Here is an 18,428-nt window from a genome sequence, read left to right as displayed (position 1 = left end):
GTTATCAATTGAGGGCACGCTCACAGATTTAGAAACTTCTAAAGCCCCATTTCAATCCCAAGCAAGACTTAGTGAGTCAACAGAAGTAATGAGTTGTACTCCAAAGCATATTGAATTAGGACCTAGCTTAATAAGGAAACAGCTTGTTTGTTGGTATAATTTATTGGTTTGTTACTAGTGTTCACTGCAAATGTCACTGGCTGTTACAGAATGCTAACCTGAAATCTGGTTTATTCCACTGTGTCAGCTATCAGTGTAGTTCTTGGATACCTATTCCCTTTTCCTGTGACTGTAGACACACACAAAACCATAGGAAGACAATTCTGTCACCCAGGGGAAGACCTTTTCTTGGCTTTTTATATTGAATACTCCCTTTTCTTCTCCTAGTCTCCTCCTGCCCAGCCTTTCAGCCACCATCCTCATGGACCTGAAGCTCCTTCCCTTGAAACCTCAAGTCTGGCTTAAACATATTTGCCCCAGCTGATGTCCCTCTTGGCCTATCCTTGCTATGATTCCAGAGGAACTGAGACATGTTCATTATCCAGGAATCATTGGTTGTCTGCCTTTGTAATTGATCACATAGGTTTGTTTTTGACTTTTAAAATTATTTGAAATAATAATATAGGGGGGGAAAACCGTGTACTGAATATACAGGTGCAGACATGAAGGAAAGATGGCCAGTAAGTTAAGGGGCAGTTTAGGATTCAAAATTATCTTGATGAATTACAGATATGATCTAGAAAAATAAGGTACTTTTCCATAGAGTACAGTCATTGCATCCATATAAATATGGGATGGAAATAGTTGTCCGATGGATAGCCCAACAGCAACAGATCATGCTGTATCATATTGCTATGAAAGACAAACACCCTCCTGTATATAGAAGAGAGGAATGCAGCCTCTAAGATGTATGGACTCATCCTTCTGGTCTACTTAGCCGTTACTAGGCCCCGATTTTGGCTGCAGCAATTTAAGGTATGGCGGACAGCCGTAATGATAGTAAGAAAGCCAGAAAATGTGACTAGCAGAGGAAGAGAATTTAGCATTATGAGGTAACGATGGGGATGGAAATGATACAAGGCTGCTGCAAACAAAGTGGCTTTTTCATGTTTGTCAGAAAACAAGAAACAGTGCTTAAACTCCAGCAAGGAACAAACCCATTGGGCATTAAAAATGTTTCTAATGAGAAGGATATTTAAACATTAGGATTGATCTGTCTAGGGATATTGTCCAGTCTCCATCTTGGAAGGTCTTTAAGTACAATACAGGTAAATAGCTGTGGAATATTCCTTAATTTTATTTTAAGACAAATAATTATTTAAAAAATCCCATAAAACCAGCCAAAACTTATTTCTGATTTTTATCAGTTTCACCATGAAGTATTTGTCCTGAGACAGAAATTTTTAAGCTAAATGCTGGGAATCTTGCCATGTATATTGGACAACTTGAGGATATGGACATTCCAAAAGAAAACATAAAAAAGTATTTCTGCATAAAGGTTACATCTCTCTTCAAATTATAGTCGCTTTTGGATTTGAATTTCAGAAAGGTATTTCTTTTGGCAGAGCACTGATAATACCAGTTCCTGTTCATAAACCAGCATATTTTAAAAGGCCATTATGCAATTTTTTCTGTTGCCACATGCTACAGCTTTTAAAGTAGAATTCTCCCTTGAAACAAAACTTTGTGCTTAAAGAAAAAAACAGCTATAAGTATAGTAACTTGAAATCTGTTTTATTTCAAAATTCTGTTCTCTGAAATTATTTCTTACGACTTGAATGAAAATTTTATGTAACATTTTCGTACTTTATATGTATCACTTGAAGAACAATGTGTTATTCTTAAGCAGTTTTTTCTATTTTATTTTAATGGAAAGTAGTCAGGAGTTCTGTCCTGCTAAATCAGTTCAAATTTCTGTTGTTAGTTTATTTGCTTGTCTTCATTCAAGTAAAGCAGTAGACCTTCATTCTAGTTAGCGTGCTGTTTGTATCACTCATCTGCTGAAGAGGCTCGAATGACTTTGACTTTTATAATGATCTAAGTCCTGTCAGTACTTTCAGCATTGTAATTTCTCCCATAAGAGGACTCCTTCGCATAATTACTTGACTTACCATCAGAGAAGCTTCTATGTTGCGAAAATAGACCAAATTTTATAAAGGTTCATTCAGAGGGCAGTCCATAGGACATCAGGCATTCAATAAAACCAGTTTTGTGAATTTTCTTTATTATGGTTAAAAAAACACTGGTAAGGGAAATATAAGTGGACTGAAAGTGAGTATATGAGTTTTAAAGCAGAATACAAACATTCAGAGATGACGAGGAAGAAAAAGAAAGCTCTGTCAGACTTTTTTTTGTTGTTGTGGTTCCTTCATTGTTTTGTTTTAAAGATTTTTGGGGGTTTTTAGGTTGATTTTTTTTCCTGCTTTGCCCTATATTGTCATGTCATAATTAACCTAGTGAGATTTCTTCATTGCATGACTTATTAACCCTGCCTATGTTCATTCTTTCCTGACTTAAAAGCATAATCCATTAGAATTTAACCCTGATGGCTTGAAGAAGGCTGCTGTTCAGAAAGCCCTGAAGGTAAAACTAATATAGTTGTCCATTTAAGGTCACAAAAGTAATGGAAATGCACAAATGCCTGCAACACTTCTCTTACAACAGTGGATGGAATTTCTGTTGCCAGGTATCTATTTAGTGCAATTCCGTTTTACTTAAATTTGGTTTCAAGAAGCAATCGGGACATTGGTAAAATACTGTGGTGACTTCAGTTGTAGATCAGCTGAGTGGAGTATAGACTGTTTTTGAAGACTGGGGGGAAAAAATAGTCCTGAGAGTTAATTTGAAGTAGTGACTTAAAGAACAAGGCTGACATGAAAGCTAAGACATCTTTACATACTGAGTGATACTTTATTAGTCAACTCTGAATGACTAACCAATAAAATAAATCTTTGACATGTTTTGAAATAATCTTATTTCTGTTAGATGTTTCCAGAAGGATTTACATCTTTTATATAGATGCTAAATAAATTTAGTCCAGCTTTTTGATATGGAAGACGTAGAGTTGGGAGGCAAACTTGGAAGGCATAAGCCAAGTTCTCAGCTGGAAGAACTTGGACAAGAGGCAGTCTCTAATAGACTGTCAACAGCAAATCTGTCAGCAGCAGGTGTTAAGAGGTGCGTTGTGTGTGTAAATATTGCTGCCTATTTAGCATGAATTAGAATTACTTATATTTATGTATCAGCATAGGCAACAGAGTCTTTTTGTCAACTTCTGTGGTTTCATCATTTTATGAAGAAAAGGGAGTTTTGGGCACCTTTTTATGGACAAAATAAAACATATGTCACCTAGCATTTTTAAACACCATCAGCTGGAGTGTAATCTCACTTTCTCTTCCCTAAACGTTTGTATTCTGTTGTCTTTGATGAAAGCTAAATATTTTGGATTAGAAATAATGAAAAAAATGCGGCATTCATCCAAGAAAGGAGTGCTTTCTTAACAGTGTTTTTTCTAAAGTAAATTATGGTTATAAGCAGTGTGTCACATAAAAGTCAGGTAATATTAGTGAAAGTATGATGTCCAAAATATAAGTTCAGATCCAAAACTATCTAAAATATGCACATTCTTAATTTAAAAATGTAAAATATTTGAATCACTTGGTTGTAATTGTGACCTTACATGCATTAAGTAGATTTTAACTAACTTCCTGTTTACATACCTGATCTGTACAATTTCCTACATGGTAGAATTCAAAGTATATTATTAACCATGTATACGATATTTTCTAGGCCTTTTAAACTGCATTAACACTTGCTTGAGATGATTAACTTTCATGTCTATCTTTTCTTTCAGACTTAAATTATTGTTAGGTTAGTTTAACATTTGTGAAAGAAACATGTCGTTGGGAATGTTCCTTTTGTGTATATAATGTGTTTCTAAACTGATGTTTATTTTCACAGTTTGATGTAATGATATACAGTTGGTGAGCAAGGCTCAGATATGGCAGATGGTTGATTCTCTAATAAAGAGAATTTGGTAAACTGTAGAAATACACATCAGGTACATTATAGTGCATCTTCTTTTTCCCCAAACTGAAAAGTGGGGAATATCAATGTTCTGATATTACATGCAGTTTAATAATACTACTGCAATGTAAATAAAGTAAGCTTCCTGAGTTTGTGCTTTCTCCATATCTCCCATCTGCATGCAATATTCATTTTGCACTTTTAACTATGCTTCATTAGCTTTGGGGGTTGTAATGCTCATTGAAGGCTAAGAATTTGCACCTCAGCAATTTAATTCAAAGAAGATGGAAAGGACTCTAAAACTCATGCCTCTTTATAGCATTTTGCTTCAGCATATTTAGGGTAGTTGGATGCCTTCATGTTAAATGTGTTCACCAGTTACTAGCCAGTCTGCTATTGAAGTCTGAATGAAAATGAATAAAATACTGAGGATAATATAAGCACATAGTAGAATGCATATGATTTGTATTTTTAAGATGCAGACACTTAAATTTCAGCAGAGAGAGGTTTTGCTTTATTCTGAAGGCAAAGTTTTTGCTTTTTCTTCATCAGTCAGGAAAGAAAATAAACAGCAATCCCAACCCACTTGTTTTGCTGTCAGTTGGACACAAGGCGCAGGAAAGTAAGGTAAGTTCCTACTCTTTATACTCTGTTTACAAACATTTGGTGGTTCTGTGGCTTGGCATTGGCTTTCAAGCCTTTGAGTGTATACACTGCACTAAAAGTTACCACCAGAACTGAAATTGCCAACAAGAAGCCAAGGATCAAATGGGTGCTTAATCAGTCTAAACTGTGAGTAGAGATCAAGTTTTAACTATTTGTAGATGTTCTGATCTGCAGCTGGGATTCCTACAGTGGTGATTATACAAATAATAGTGTGGGCAAACAGCAGGCTTCAAATCTTGATCAGTATTTTGAAAACTTACAGAATCACAGTGTTAGAGAAATGCCCAGGTTGAAAAGGGCTGCTGAAGATCATCTGCTTGAACCTTCCACTTAAAGCAGGGCATTAGATTAGCCAGTGCTGTATAGCTCTCAGAACTTGAGATCCAAGTTCCTCACAGACTCCTGAATTGCTTGTGCACCGTTGTGCTGCTTTCCTAGAAAACATTAGCGTAGTTGAAGCTCTTGGTGAGAACCTGGTTCTGCAGGCCTGAAAACAGCTTTGAGTTGTCAGTCATCTCTCTCCTAATCGGGTGGTCTGTAACAGATGCTTGTCAGGAGGTCGATCTTGATGGTGTTCCCTCTGATTCTGATGTAAGGCATTCAACATGCCTGTCATCTTGTCCATTACTAGCCTCTGTGCATTCAAACAGCTCTTTAAAATAAAATAGCTATAGTGAAGCGATACCTATATAGGTAGATATATACAATATGGGTGTTTTGTTTGTTTGTTTTTTAAGTAAAAGTGTCAGTGAGCGAAAAGGAGAGGACATCTAATTTTACTTTTTCGTACATTGTCAAAAGTTGTCAAAAAGCCTAAACCAGATGATACAGTCTTAATTTTGATACCTATTAGAGAACGGAGATAGAAATTCAAGTCCTTTGTTCCTGGAGGTAGTGCTTTTCTTCTCTCTCCCCCCACCTTCCCCTCCATTAATGGCTTGCTGAAAGTAGTGAATTTGGCATGGCTATTTGGAGATTAGAGGGGAAAATACGAGTTTCTAGGACTTTTATTGATTTAGTTGAGCCCTTTGGAAAAGTACGAGAAGAGAGAATGTGCCAGTCTGAAGACACTGTGTTTGTTCATAGACTGGTGTGAAGTAACAGTTCTTTAGGAGGCGTTTTACTTTACATACAGCAACTTCAATGCAAAACATACCCTATTACATGTCCTGGGTATAGTTTTATATGTCATATTATATATGCCTCGGGTAGATCCCACTTGGCCTTTGTTTAAATATGTCAGGCTTCAGACATAAATTTTGCAAAGCCAAAATGAAAAATGTACTCAACTTTTGATACTGTCTTTATTAGACAAAACTGTTTTATAATTGTATGCTTCCTGTTTTCAAACTTTAGATTCGATACAAGACCAATGAACCAGTATGGGAGGAAAACTTTACTTTCTTTGTACACAATCCCAAAAGGCAGGATCTGGAAGTTGAGGTATGTTGTCTCACTCTCTTTAGATACCTTTATTTTCTAAGACGCTGCAGTATTAACATTCAAACATTACAGGCTGTTACAAAATGAGACTGAATATGTTGTGAACACCATAAAATTATGCTTAGTGTTTTTTAAGATGAGGCTATGAAATGTTCATTTGCATTGACGTCTAAAAGGAAGAAAGACTATAACCAATCAGTCACCAGAAGAATATAGTTGATTGTTGTCTTAAAAGATAAAAAAAGTATGTTTTGATACCTGTTTCAAACCTTAACAGTCTTAACTGATAGCAGAAAATACTGTTATGTATGGCTGGTTTGTTTCCTTTCTCATCCCAAGGAAGTCTTTGCTTTGCCCAGATACTGTATCCCTTTACACTGATGACATGTATTTACCTAGTTCAGACAGACTGAAGTGTAAATGAGGACTGTTCTAGTTACTATTCCTCTAACAGTTGTGGGAATTCATTTTTAACACAGACCGTTTGGAAACTGTGTAGTTATTTTGATCAAGGGTCAGGTAGATGTAGATGTGATGGTTAGTTTCCTGTCTTGCTTATGCTGTAGAAGATAGGGATGAAGAAACTCGGCATTCCATATACTTACTGTTTCCTTCTTCAACGTAAAGTTGTCTTATGATCAGGGAAATTTTGTTGAAGAACAAACTACAATCAATATTGTTTTGTTTTTTTGTTCTCAAATAAAACTGTAATCTCCTTTTCTTTCTCTGAATTCTTACAAAGCAGATGATATAAAATGACTTAGCTTCTGTGTTCCTTCAGGTGAGGGATGAGCAACACCAGTGTTCTTTGGGGAACTTCAAACTGCCTCTAAGCCAGTTGCTAGAGAGTGAAGATTTAACTATGCATCAACGGTTCCACCTGAGCAACTCCGGTCCGAACAGCACTATAAACATGAAGATTGCACTCAGGGTACTCTAAAGCTTTTCCCATTGTAAATATCTGAAAGCATACTTAAGACTGTTGTGACTCCTGGTCTTCTAGCTTTATGAAAAAGATAGTACATTCCCTTGGGTTCACAAGGCTAGTGATCTGAAATCACCTTTATCTTTTCTAGAAATGGAACTGAGTCCTGATGGTTTAAAAAGAATAAAGTTTATAGGGAAAGAAAGTACCGTCCTAGTAGTAGAAAAATTCGGTCCAACTTTCAAGCAAATTGGAGATTTGAAGACAAAAATTGATACCTGAAAGTTGGTTTGTCTTTTTCCCCAGCAAAATAATTTGGGTTAAGATAGTATATCTCTTTGCAGACACTGTCAAACATATGTTAACTTTGTTATTTGTTCTTTTCTACAGCACTTTCTTGCTTACTTGTTGTTAATAAATCAAAGTAAAGTATAAAAGAGAAAGTAAGGATAATGAGTAAAAACATGTGATGTAAGATTAAATTTCAAAAAATTAGAAGAAAAAGATCATAGCATAGCTTTCCAGGTGGCTAGAGCTGTAAAATAAATAGCACTTGCACCAGAAATGTGTAGAGTGTGGAAAGGGAATAATGAGGAGACTAATTCTGAATGGAGAATTTCACATTTTTTTTATAGTTAACTGCAGTTGCCACAAAAAAGATGGGGCTATGTTTTGCTGTGCAGAAGGTTTCCTGTTATAGAGTGAATGATAGTGTCTGAACTTAATTTGTCACCAACCAGTACTCTTGTAGAAACAATTTTTTTCCTGTTTTATTATACTGGAAAATAGTTAATACTATATGTATTTTTATGGTATCTAGGTCCTTTCTCTTGAAAAGCAAGCAAGATCTCCAGATCATCAACACTCAGCCCAAGTAAAAAGGCCATCTCTTTCCAAAGATGCAAGAAAATCATCTTTTAAGCCTCAGGTTCCTGTCTCACCACCACCTGATTCAAACAAACCTGTTCCAGCTTCCCCAGTGACTGATAGTGACAAAAAGACTGATACAGCTGAAAAAAGTCAGCCTCCCAATGCCAGCCCTCACTGGCCAACAGATCTCAGCCGAAGTTCCTCCAGTCTTCACGCCTCTAACTTTTCTTATTCTCCCAGCCACCTCTCAGTCAAAGAACCCACTCCTAGCATAGCCTCAGACATATCTCTGCCTATCGCCACACAGGAGCTACGGCAAAGACTACGACAGCTTGAAAAGTATGGTGTACATTGCTTCGTTTTGTAATACATCTAAGTTAATTTATAAAAAATGCCATCAGTGCAGCCAAAGAGTGCTTAGTTTGCATTTCAGTAATATTTTTTACTACTGCAGTTTGAGCCTAGCATTTGAAAATCAGTCGTGATTTTCTGTTTCCTCACGGTACCTCAGTTAGATAGATCTTGCAATAAGAAGTTACTTTACCATTGCAATAATCTGCAAGATTTAGTCCACCTTGTTTTCGTAACTAAACTGCTGTAGTGCTAAAAAGAGTGGGATGGTAAGAGGGAAGGATATTTTTCGATACAATATTAATAACTTTCATGGCAATAGTTGCCTGTTTCACCACTGAATCCTGTTAGCATTAATAATAAGCCAATTGAGCTGAATACAGCTGGTCTTTTTAAATTAGAGGTATAGTTGACTATAAAGAATGTTAAATGAAAGTCAGTTACTACTTAATAAGGATTGCTGCAGCTATGCTTTCTTAAATTCTCTATTAATTTTTGGTCTTTACTTGCCTCAGTGGGCAGCTATACTCACCAGTAAAGATAGCTGAGTAGCCAGTCTGCTCTGAATAGGAGAATGGTAACCATTAATTCCCTATTCATGTAGTTCTCTGTGAATCTAAGTAGAAAGATTTCAATTTTTTATTTGTGAGGGACTGAAGTGATTCATCTCTTTCTCTGTCAGAGTTCATAGAATCAATAGTGTCATACAGCTTGGAAGGAACTTCTGGAGGTCAGTCAGCCCTCTGCTCAAAGCAAATCCTACCTCAATGTTAGATCAGGTTTCCTGGGCCTTGTCCATAAAAGTTTTGAATATCTCTAAGGGTACTAGATTCTATAAACTTTCTCAGCAATTCCACTGCTTAACCACTCCACCATGACAATATTTCCTTATTTCCGACTGGAATTTATCTTGCTACAACTTGACTGCAGCCTCTTGTTCTTTTACTGTGCACATACACGAGGTGTCTGTCTCAGTCTTCTCAATAATGTCTGTTTTAAGTAGTGAATCACTGCAACTGAATCTGCTCTTGGCAGTCTCTTCAATTTGTACAAACCCATTTCCTTTACCATCTGCTTATGTGCTCCAATCTCCCATGTCTCTCTTCCAGCCCAAAACTGTGTTAGATTGATAATTTTGATAAACGTTGAAATACTGCTCCTTATTTAAACCACAAAATTTCATACTTTCTCATTTGGTTAGAATGGTAAAGCTACAGCTAAGGAGATCCTTTATTGCAGCCCCATGTTTTTGGGTGCTCTTGATTTTTTTAGATATTTTTATTTTAACCAAGAAAATACTGGACGTGAAGCACTTCATTCTAGTTTTTAAAGTGAATGACTTGAGAATTTTAATGGAGCAATCACTTTTTAGTAGCTGTTCACAAAAGATGCCCACACTCCCTTGAAGTAAAGATATCCTTCAGGTATCTGAGAAATGCTAAACTTCCATATACTGTCTTGTATGGAATGGAAAACACTTGCAGTCAGTATACACAAACTAAAACAAGCATTTCCTAGAGATGAGGGAACTCTGCAAATATTGGCCATTCTTTAAAACAGAAATTCTTAAACACAGTGCTTGCTTTTTATTTAAGCATGGCCTGTATTTATAAGTGTAAATTGATTCTACTCTTCTTTTTGATGTGGCATGCGCTACAGAAAAGTGAAATGGCTGTGTTTATACCGTGATTTGAGCTTTTAAGACAGTAAGTGCGTTTAAATATCACTATTTTAATCCCAAGAATATCTATATTTCTACATTAGGGGATTTAGAAAAGAATGAGCTGGCCTTCTAATTGGTTCCTAGCCATAAGTAAGAGTGGTCCGTGTCTGAGTTTTTCATTGCAGTTTGCATGATTATTCTTTCCAGTCTCCTAGATACTGCTTTAAAGTTTATTTTGGAGTAAGCAAGTTCTTTAATAGTAGTGGTTTTCAAAGTACTGAAGAACAGATGATCTCTAAGCTGATAAGAACACCTAGCTTATTTTGGAGAGTAGAGGTGTTGCACAAGGAACTGAAGTACCAGAAACTGGTGAAGATACGCTCATACACTGATGTGTGCTCTCTTCCATGTTGGTCTAGTAAAAACTTAAATGGATAATACATGATTTCTGGAAAAACTTTTTGGCATGTATTTCAGTTAGGTCTTACTTCAAATCTGCATTGTAAATACTAAGCGTAACATTCTACTTTTTCCTGCAGTGGAACAACTCTGGGGCAGTCTCCACTAGGACAGATTCAGCTAACAATTCGTCATAGTTCACAAAGAAACAAACTGATTGTGGTAGTGCATTCCTGCAGGTAAGCAGAAAATAACAAATTTCATTTCTGTGCATATTTCTTTGTAAACTTTGTGATATCTTGACTTACCTTCCTGAATTCGTTGTCTGGATGATCTTTGTCATTTTTAAAACAACATAGAGATTGTAAGTATGTGTAAATACAAAAATATACAGAGCTATGCTCAGAATCAGTAAAAACTTCATTGAAGATTTTACTGTGATTTTTGTCTGAATACCCTGTCAGATTTTAAATGAAAAAGGCATGTGGATTTTTATCAGTAGTGTCTAAAACATCGTGAACAGGCTGAATTTTTCCTGGGATGACAGCAGAATTTTTGGAAAGCTCAATCTAGATTTGAGTTGGAATTTAAGAAATCATGGGCAGACAGCAGAGCTAGGAATACAACGTTTATTTGATTTTGTACAAGTCACTGCTTGGCACTTTTTCCAATTTTTCTTTTCCACTGCTGTTTATCTGTGTGCTCTGTCCTGTGCATCATACTTTGTGCAGGATATCCCATAATTGATTCGTGTACTAAATTAAATGATAGTAATGTAGACGCTTATATTCAGCGATGTCTCATTCATTTTCTAAGTGGTTCTCCTTGTTTTTTGCTGGTCACAGAAATCTAATAGCGTTTTCAGAAGAAGGATCCGATCCATATGTGCGAATGTATTTATTGCCTGATAAGCGACGATCAGGAAGAAGAAAAACACATGTATCAAAGAAGACATTAAACCCAGTGTTTGATCAAATGTATGTTTTAAACTATGGGTAGTAGGTTTATATTATGTAATTGCAATGCTGCTGAATTAACGCTTCTGTTTACCTGAACGGATGAGCTGTTGAAACCTCTAGTTGTCACCAGACTTGTCATACCTTTCTCTCCTGCTGTAATAGCTCTTCCCATCCTTCTATTCCCTGTTATGACTGTAGACCTTCTCACTCTTTCACCAGTTCTTTCTTCTTTTTTGCCTTATCCTATGTCAGTTGCATCCCCTTTGGGCTGGTAGCTAAAAAGCAGTGTGCACCTTCTGGCAGGTGGTCAGAACATCAGTGCTTGCAGCTGGCGGGTGCCGTTGGTATCCCTTACTGACAGAAAGCATGTTGTCTGACTGGCTGATTGCCTGGCTGATAGATGCTGCCTCCTTGGCAGGACTGGCCAGCCAGTGTCTGTTTGTGATTGAATTGTTCAGTTGATCAACCCAGTAGCACCTCTCAGCACCCAGGGACTCAGGAATTTTCTTTGTAGGTTAGATATAACCTATAGAAATATAACTTGCCCACAGGTTGGAAGTTGTGCAAGATTGTGCTGCATAAAAAATCCTTATCTTTGTAGTCAGCTTTTTCATGGTAGTTTCCCCTCACACTTGTACCCATCACTTTTCAATAAAGGTGACCTTTCTCTACAGACAGTTAAACTGGGGAAAACACGCTTCAGTCCATTCTGTCCAGGGGGAATCTGTAAATCATTGGTTAGAGGCTCTGGGAGGTTTTCCTGATGGTACAGCGCTTTCCTGTTTATTACAGATAATAGACTTGGTTTTGTCATGGTTTAACCCCAGCCAGTAACTTAAGTACCATGCAGCCACTTGCTCACCCCCACGCCCTGCCCAAGGGATGGGGAGGAGAATCGGGGAAGTAATGTAAAACTCAAGGGTTGAGATAAGAACAATTTAATAATTAAAATAGGAAAAAAAACCCCTAATAATAATAGTAACAGTTATAATGAAAAGGAGGGAGAAGGGGAGAGGAATAAAATCCATAGGGAAGGGATTAAAAACCCAGTGATGCACAATGCCATTGCTCACCACCTGCTGAGTAGTGCCCAGCCAGTCCCTGAGCAGCAATAGGCAGGCCCTGCCAGCTCCCCCCAGGTTTTATACTAAGCGTGGCATTCTGTGGCATGGAACAGCCCTTTGGCTAGCTCAGGTCAGCTGTCCTGGCTCTGCTCCTTGCCTGTGCTCCTCCAGCCTTCTCACTGACAGGGCCTGAGACACTGAAAAGTCTTCGACTTAGTATAAACATTAGTTACCAACAACTAAAAATATCTATTATCAGTCTTATTCTCACACCAAATCCAAAACACAGCCCTGCACCAGCTACTAAGAAGAAAATTAACTCTATCCCAGCTGAAAGCCAGTCAGTTTTACTGTGCCTTTCCAAGTAAAATGTACTGCAAAGCAATAAAGCTGCTGGAGAACTGTAATGACAAATAGATGTAGATTGTGGTATGGTCTTGCCCTCACTTTCTGTAAGTTTCTGACCTAGAAACAAAATGCATTCTTCCTTAAAAGCTGATGGGTTTCCTTGGTGTGCCAGGAAAGAAAATGAGCTCTGGTTATCAAGGACTGAGGATCAGTAAGACTAACCAGCCTTTCCATTTTGGAGACTAGCAATACTGAGCTGGCAGTATAGTAGGATTCCTCATTCTGCACTCTGTAGAGTCAGTGGCTGACTCTTTGTTTAGTTTTGTGTTGTTTGCTTTTACCAGTGGCTTCTAGCGACTAAAGGTAACAAAGTCTCAAACATTGGATGTTGGTACTGATCAATATCATTGAAGAAAAATTTTAGTCAAAAACATTGGGATCTTTTTCTCCATTATCTCAGACCTTCTTTTTTGTTTTGGGAGGGGGGTGGTTGGTTATGATTTGAATTGTTATTTAGCTGTAGGAACTGAACTTGCACTTCAGGTACAAAATTTTCTCTAAAGCATCACTTTGCCTGTCAGATTTGATTTCAGTGTTTCCCTGCCTGAAGTACAGAGAAGAACACTAGATGTAGCAGTGAAGAACAGTGGTGGCTTCTTGTCCAAAGATAAAGGGCTGCTTGGCAAAGTAAGTTGACAACAAGCAAATTCTGTTAATGCAGCATGTTATTATTATATTAAGACTAAAACCCTCTTGTGATATGAGCTTGTTAGTGTTGACTGAAGCACCTGATTCACGTGCAAAGCTTTTAAAAATTATAGATTGGTTAGATGTTAAGCTTCAGTAAGAAAGGAACAAACTGCAGAGACAGGTATAAAAACATGAGGCATCTTCCAGAGAACTGTAAGTTCTGAGGCTTGCAGTAACAAAACAAACCTGCATGTCAGACTTAGTAGTCATACAGTCAGAGAAACAAAATAACCAGTAGAAAACAGGTGGTATCTCAGAAAATGTTCAAACAAAACTGGAAAGGCAAGCAAGAGTACTTAGAGAAACACACGGAACAAATGTGTGTTTAGTAGTTGTAATTCCAGATTGTAGAATCCAGGAGAAAGAACTGCTACTAGAGATGTACCCAATGCCAAAACCAGCTATTGAATTCACTTCTCTGCTCTGTAGGCACTCATTAAATCATTCTATTTCCTACACATATGATTTGGAGCATGCAAAAAGGAACAGTAAATTCCTGCATCCTTGCAAATTGATGTGTTTGAGCTCTGTAAAGCATGAGAGATACCAGAATCATGGTCAGTCCATGGTGAGCGGTGTTCTTAATTTTCCTGTTTATTAGGAAGGCTGTTAGCATAAACACATCAGCTGACTGCCATTGCTGAGATAAGCCACGTTCAGAATTTAAGGCTGTGAGGTGCTCTGGGACTGTATCGCTAAAGGGTATATAGATTTTTAGGTCAAAACCAACAACTTGAAACTTTACTACAAGTCAAACAGCAGATAGCTGTGATGTCAAGGATGTAAAATAAATTGTTTACTAAGGGCATTACTTGTACTGTAGTTTACAGGATTGTGAGATTTGATCTTTAAAAGACATAGAATGAAAGACACACACAGTGCATTGATTGCTCATTTAACTTTCCACAGTTATTAATACCTCTGGCATCTGAAGAACTTGCTAAAGGCTGGACCCAGTGGTAAGTATATTATTTCCTTTATTAATAATACTACTGCATACTAATAATAACACATACTGTGTTAATAACAGTTTTAATAATACATGCTAAATGTAAAAAACATTTCCTTTGTTTTTTTCATTTTCAGGTATGATTTAACAGAAGATGGTACAAGGCCACATGGTGCAAGTTAGGCCCATGGATACCAGGAATTCCCCATGCATAATTTTGCCAACCTTTATATATTTTTTGAAGCGTTCTTCTCACAGATGTACCAATATTATTTTTATAGCTTTACTGATTTAGTTCTTAGACACATCCCTAATAAATTTATAACACTTGGTCATTTTATGTAGACATAGCCTTTCCCATTGTCAAACTTTGTATTTTAATTTGCTAAACGATTGTATGTGTTACTGTAATGTGCAATAGTACAGTAAAGTAACTTTTGTGTTTAAATTGATCTTTATGACGACTGTACCTATTAGAAAGTGAAAAGGTTATGTTCTGCTGTTTTCCTGCCTCGTTTTATATCTCACCAAGGTATAGTGTACCATGTAAATATATACTATTTTTTTATAATTCTTTCATGCTGGCTTGAATTCAGAAGAAAATTAGATAAAGGATATAGATATTTTCTTCTTAAATGCATGTTATTTCTTCAGATGAATCTCTTTCGTCTTTGCAGCACAATGGTCTTAATCATGTTGTGATATTCTTCAAAAACAACTGCAGAAAAACATTTTTACTGTATTGTGTTTCTGGCCCAGTGTGGCTAGCTTAAAATGTACAAAACATTAACATTTTAATATTTATATATAAATGTATTATTCAAAAGACAAGCTATAGAATATTATAAATAAAAATGAGAATTCTATACATTCTGTATACATAGAGGATGAGGTCCATGAATCACAGTTTCTAAATCTGAGTTTTCATTTAATGGAATAAACATAACAAACAGTACAGTTTTATTTTACAGATTTTTTTTTTATTCCTGTACTCTATAGTACTAGACATGTGACCTTCTGAAGGTATGAGAACATGGATTTTTCTGTATTATTAAAAAAACCAATAGTATCTATAACCACATAAAACTGTCCTTACTGCCATTTTCACTGATTTATAAGGTATCCAAATCAGCTTGCAATGTAAGTTCATATAGTAGGCATATGTACAAGACATATGTTATTTTTATTATACAATACTGTGCTTAAATAGTGTGATATGCTATACCTTCTGTAATACTAAAATGGAACACCAAATAAGGAAGTGTGGAACTGAGTTGAAACTGACTGTCTTTGCAGTTGCTTCATTGCAACTTGGTGTGCTTGGTGCATGAAAGAAATGCACTGCAGTGGTCCACACAGCTTTCTTGAGAAATAATGGCATTCTACTGAAGCATTGCCATAGTCTACTGCAAGACTACAGCAGTGATACACTTAGCACAAACTGATAAAAGTAGGCAGTTGAGAGCTGAAGGGAGAGTATCAGCCTGAACAGCTGAGCTCGTAACTCTTAATTTTATGAATTTGGAGGAATACTTTTTTGTATTCAGAGCTGATTTTTCCTTTTCTGGTAAGTTTTCTCAGACTGTTATAAAAACGTGCGTTAAGTATCCAAGAGAACAGTTCAGCTCTTTCAGAGCCAACGCCCTCATTCTTGGATAAGTATGCAATTAGACAAAGTATATTATTTAGCTAAGATTCTGGCACGATGTCTCAGCCAAGAAAGAATTTTAAAGCAGAAGAATAAACTCCTAAAATTAGCTTTATTGTAAATTACTGACAGAACCTTAATTCTAGATGTAGAATATGCCTACATTACTAGATGTACCAAAGTGCCTACCATAGATGTAGCTTTTTGTCTTTTTCAAGTTTAAGAATTGACTCATTTCAGTTTGTCTAAATTCAGTTTAACATGAACATTTGTCACGGATGTGTGTGACATGCATGCATACACCTCTGTACAGTGATGGCCTTCTTATTGCCACATTTATTCAAGACAATTTTAACAAACAAACTTTTGCATTGTAAATTTTGCTGCTGTAACTTTCTGATGGACTGGGCAATAGAGAGGTTCTTTGTAAGAAAATATTTCCATTTGAAGGCTTTGCTCTATATTGGAATGTATTAGTATCTATATATATATATACACTCATCTATTCATATAAAATGTAATATATTATGAAATACATATTTCCTTTACTAGTTCTTCATTAAAATGTTAAGAATGGAAAGGCAGAGAATTACTGTTAATGCAATGAAAATGCAGAAGGTGAAAGCTGATATAAATCAAGTCTAAGAGCAGCAGTTTAGCATAATTTTATTTTGCCTTGGTTCAGCCTGAGGTTGAAGGGCTTTTTGCTGTACATCTCAGCTAGTGACTCCCCAGAGTTTGATCTGTAGCTAACAAATGGGCTGTTAAACTGATACGGTGTTTCAAGTCTTAAGATTTTAGAAGACTTTGCACTTAAAAGTGCATATTCTGTCATCTGAAGTCTCAAGGGGGAAAATAATGCTGTGTTTGGGTAAATGTGAGACAATAACATGAAGTGAATAAATGAATAAAGTATATAGGACAGGTTTCCAAAGTAGCTCACAACCTAAAATTAAGGATAGATTCTTAAAAGAGCCTGGTTCCCATCTAGGAATCTAAAATGAAGAAACTGAATTACTATAATTCAGCAACAGTAATTCCTGTTGACTGTAATTGGTCCTGGATGCCAAACTCTTTAGAAACATTCTCCTGAGTTTGGATCAGAATATGACTGCCTAGATGAGACTGATTCTTTTTATAACGGAAACAAACCTCTGTATCATAGTTAACAAATTCTGATTGTTCTGTTCATATGGAAGTAGGAAGGCCGAACATCATTTTTCCTCTGGACAAAAATTGCACCTCATTATGAAGTCAATATATTCAATATCAACTGATAGCTTTTTATGTAGTTCTTGTTTATTCTGTGCCTTAAAATATGAACAAATGTTTAAGAAATGGCTAAACCCAAGCTTTGTTACCTGTATGTACCAACACATGTTCTCTACTGTTGAAACTGTTTTTAGAATTACTCTGCTTCACTGACAAGAAAACCAGCTTTCTTAATTATAGCAGTATTATAACCCAAACTCAAATCCGCATGCATCTCACGTGGATTGGGATTAAAAGAGTTTTAATTTTCTGTCTTGAATCCTTTATCAGAGCTGCAGCAAATGGTGAGAGTTGAAATGAGAACAAAGGGTAATCAATTTTGTACAGATTGCCTTTTTTTGCTCATGTAATTCTACATTATGATGCATGTATTTATTCAATAAATGGTTCATATGGAAGTCAGTGTGTTGCTTCCCTCTACACACACACTCCCTTTTCCTCTCCTTTGCATATCCCTGTCCTAATTGGTAATACGATGAGGTGAATTTTAAAAATAGTCATGTATGTTGACTACTCTAGCCTAGGTAGCCTTGCTGTAAGGTGTGTAGGCAGATTTTTGCATTTTACATGAGAAGTGCAGTCACTTCACTGGGGAGTTCCATGGCTGTGCATCTGTTCCGTCTGGAACAGATTCACGTGTAAGAATGAGTAGGTCCTTTGTTCAACTTAAGTATCTAGGTGGTTTTTTTCCTCTTAAAATGATCAGTTGAACAAATTGCCACCAATCAAGCACTGACTAATCAATTGTCATTAATTATGTTTTCAAAAGGACCTAGAACTGCATGTAATTGCCTTTTAGATTTAGAACCAGTGGATTTCTGCATGTGGCGTTCTTTCCTGTACTTCCACCTGCTTGGCAAGGCAGATACTGATAGAACATACAACTGCGTACTGCGTAAATAAGAAAAGGGGTATTGGGTTCTCTATTACAGAAAAACAGCCATAGAAATTACGCTGTTTGCATTAAACACTAATTTATAATTAATTATAACATAATTAATTATGATACATCTTCCCTTAAACAGCTACAGCTTGTCTGAATTATTAATACTTAGCTTTCATCAGCTATAAATAAAAGCTGCAGAAGTTCATCAC

The 18,428-nt window shown here is 36.4% G+C and overlaps 1 protein-coding gene across 2 annotated transcripts in view; it reads left to right on the top strand.

The window, feature by feature from the left end:
* The window catches only part of ESYT2 (extended synaptotagmin 2), an 84,420-nt gene extending 66,689 nt beyond the window's left edge, over positions 1 to 17,731 (top strand). The window contains exons 14-23 of one of the 2 annotated variants that reach the window (XM_055707746.1): positions 2,521 to 2,583; positions 4,579 to 4,653; positions 6,049 to 6,135; positions 6,917 to 7,066; positions 7,881 to 8,269; positions 10,484 to 10,582; positions 11,189 to 11,320; positions 13,296 to 13,401; positions 14,374 to 14,423; positions 14,551 to 17,731. In XM_055707746.1, the coding sequence (XP_055563721.1) occupies positions 2,521 to 2,583; positions 4,579 to 4,653; positions 6,049 to 6,135; positions 6,917 to 7,066; positions 7,881 to 8,269; positions 10,484 to 10,582; positions 11,189 to 11,320; positions 13,296 to 13,401; positions 14,374 to 14,423; positions 14,551 to 14,596 (1,197 nt within the window). In that variant the 3' untranslated portion in view covers positions 14,597 to 17,731. The remainder of the gene's footprint in view (positions 1 to 2,520; positions 2,584 to 4,578; positions 4,654 to 6,048; positions 6,136 to 6,916; positions 7,067 to 7,880; positions 8,270 to 10,483; positions 10,583 to 11,188; positions 11,321 to 13,295; positions 13,402 to 14,373; positions 14,424 to 14,550) is intronic. The other variant, XM_055707747.1, reaches the window with a different exon arrangement.
* Positions 17,732 to 18,428: the final 697 nt, after the last annotated feature.

Source organism: Falco cherrug, chromosome 4, assembly GCF_023634085.1.
Source record: "Falco cherrug isolate bFalChe1 chromosome 4, bFalChe1.pri, whole genome shotgun sequence".
Taxonomy (NCBI): Eukaryota; Metazoa; Chordata; class Aves; order Falconiformes; family Falconidae; genus Falco; species Falco cherrug.
This window is presented reverse-complemented; position numbering and strand designations above follow the sequence as displayed.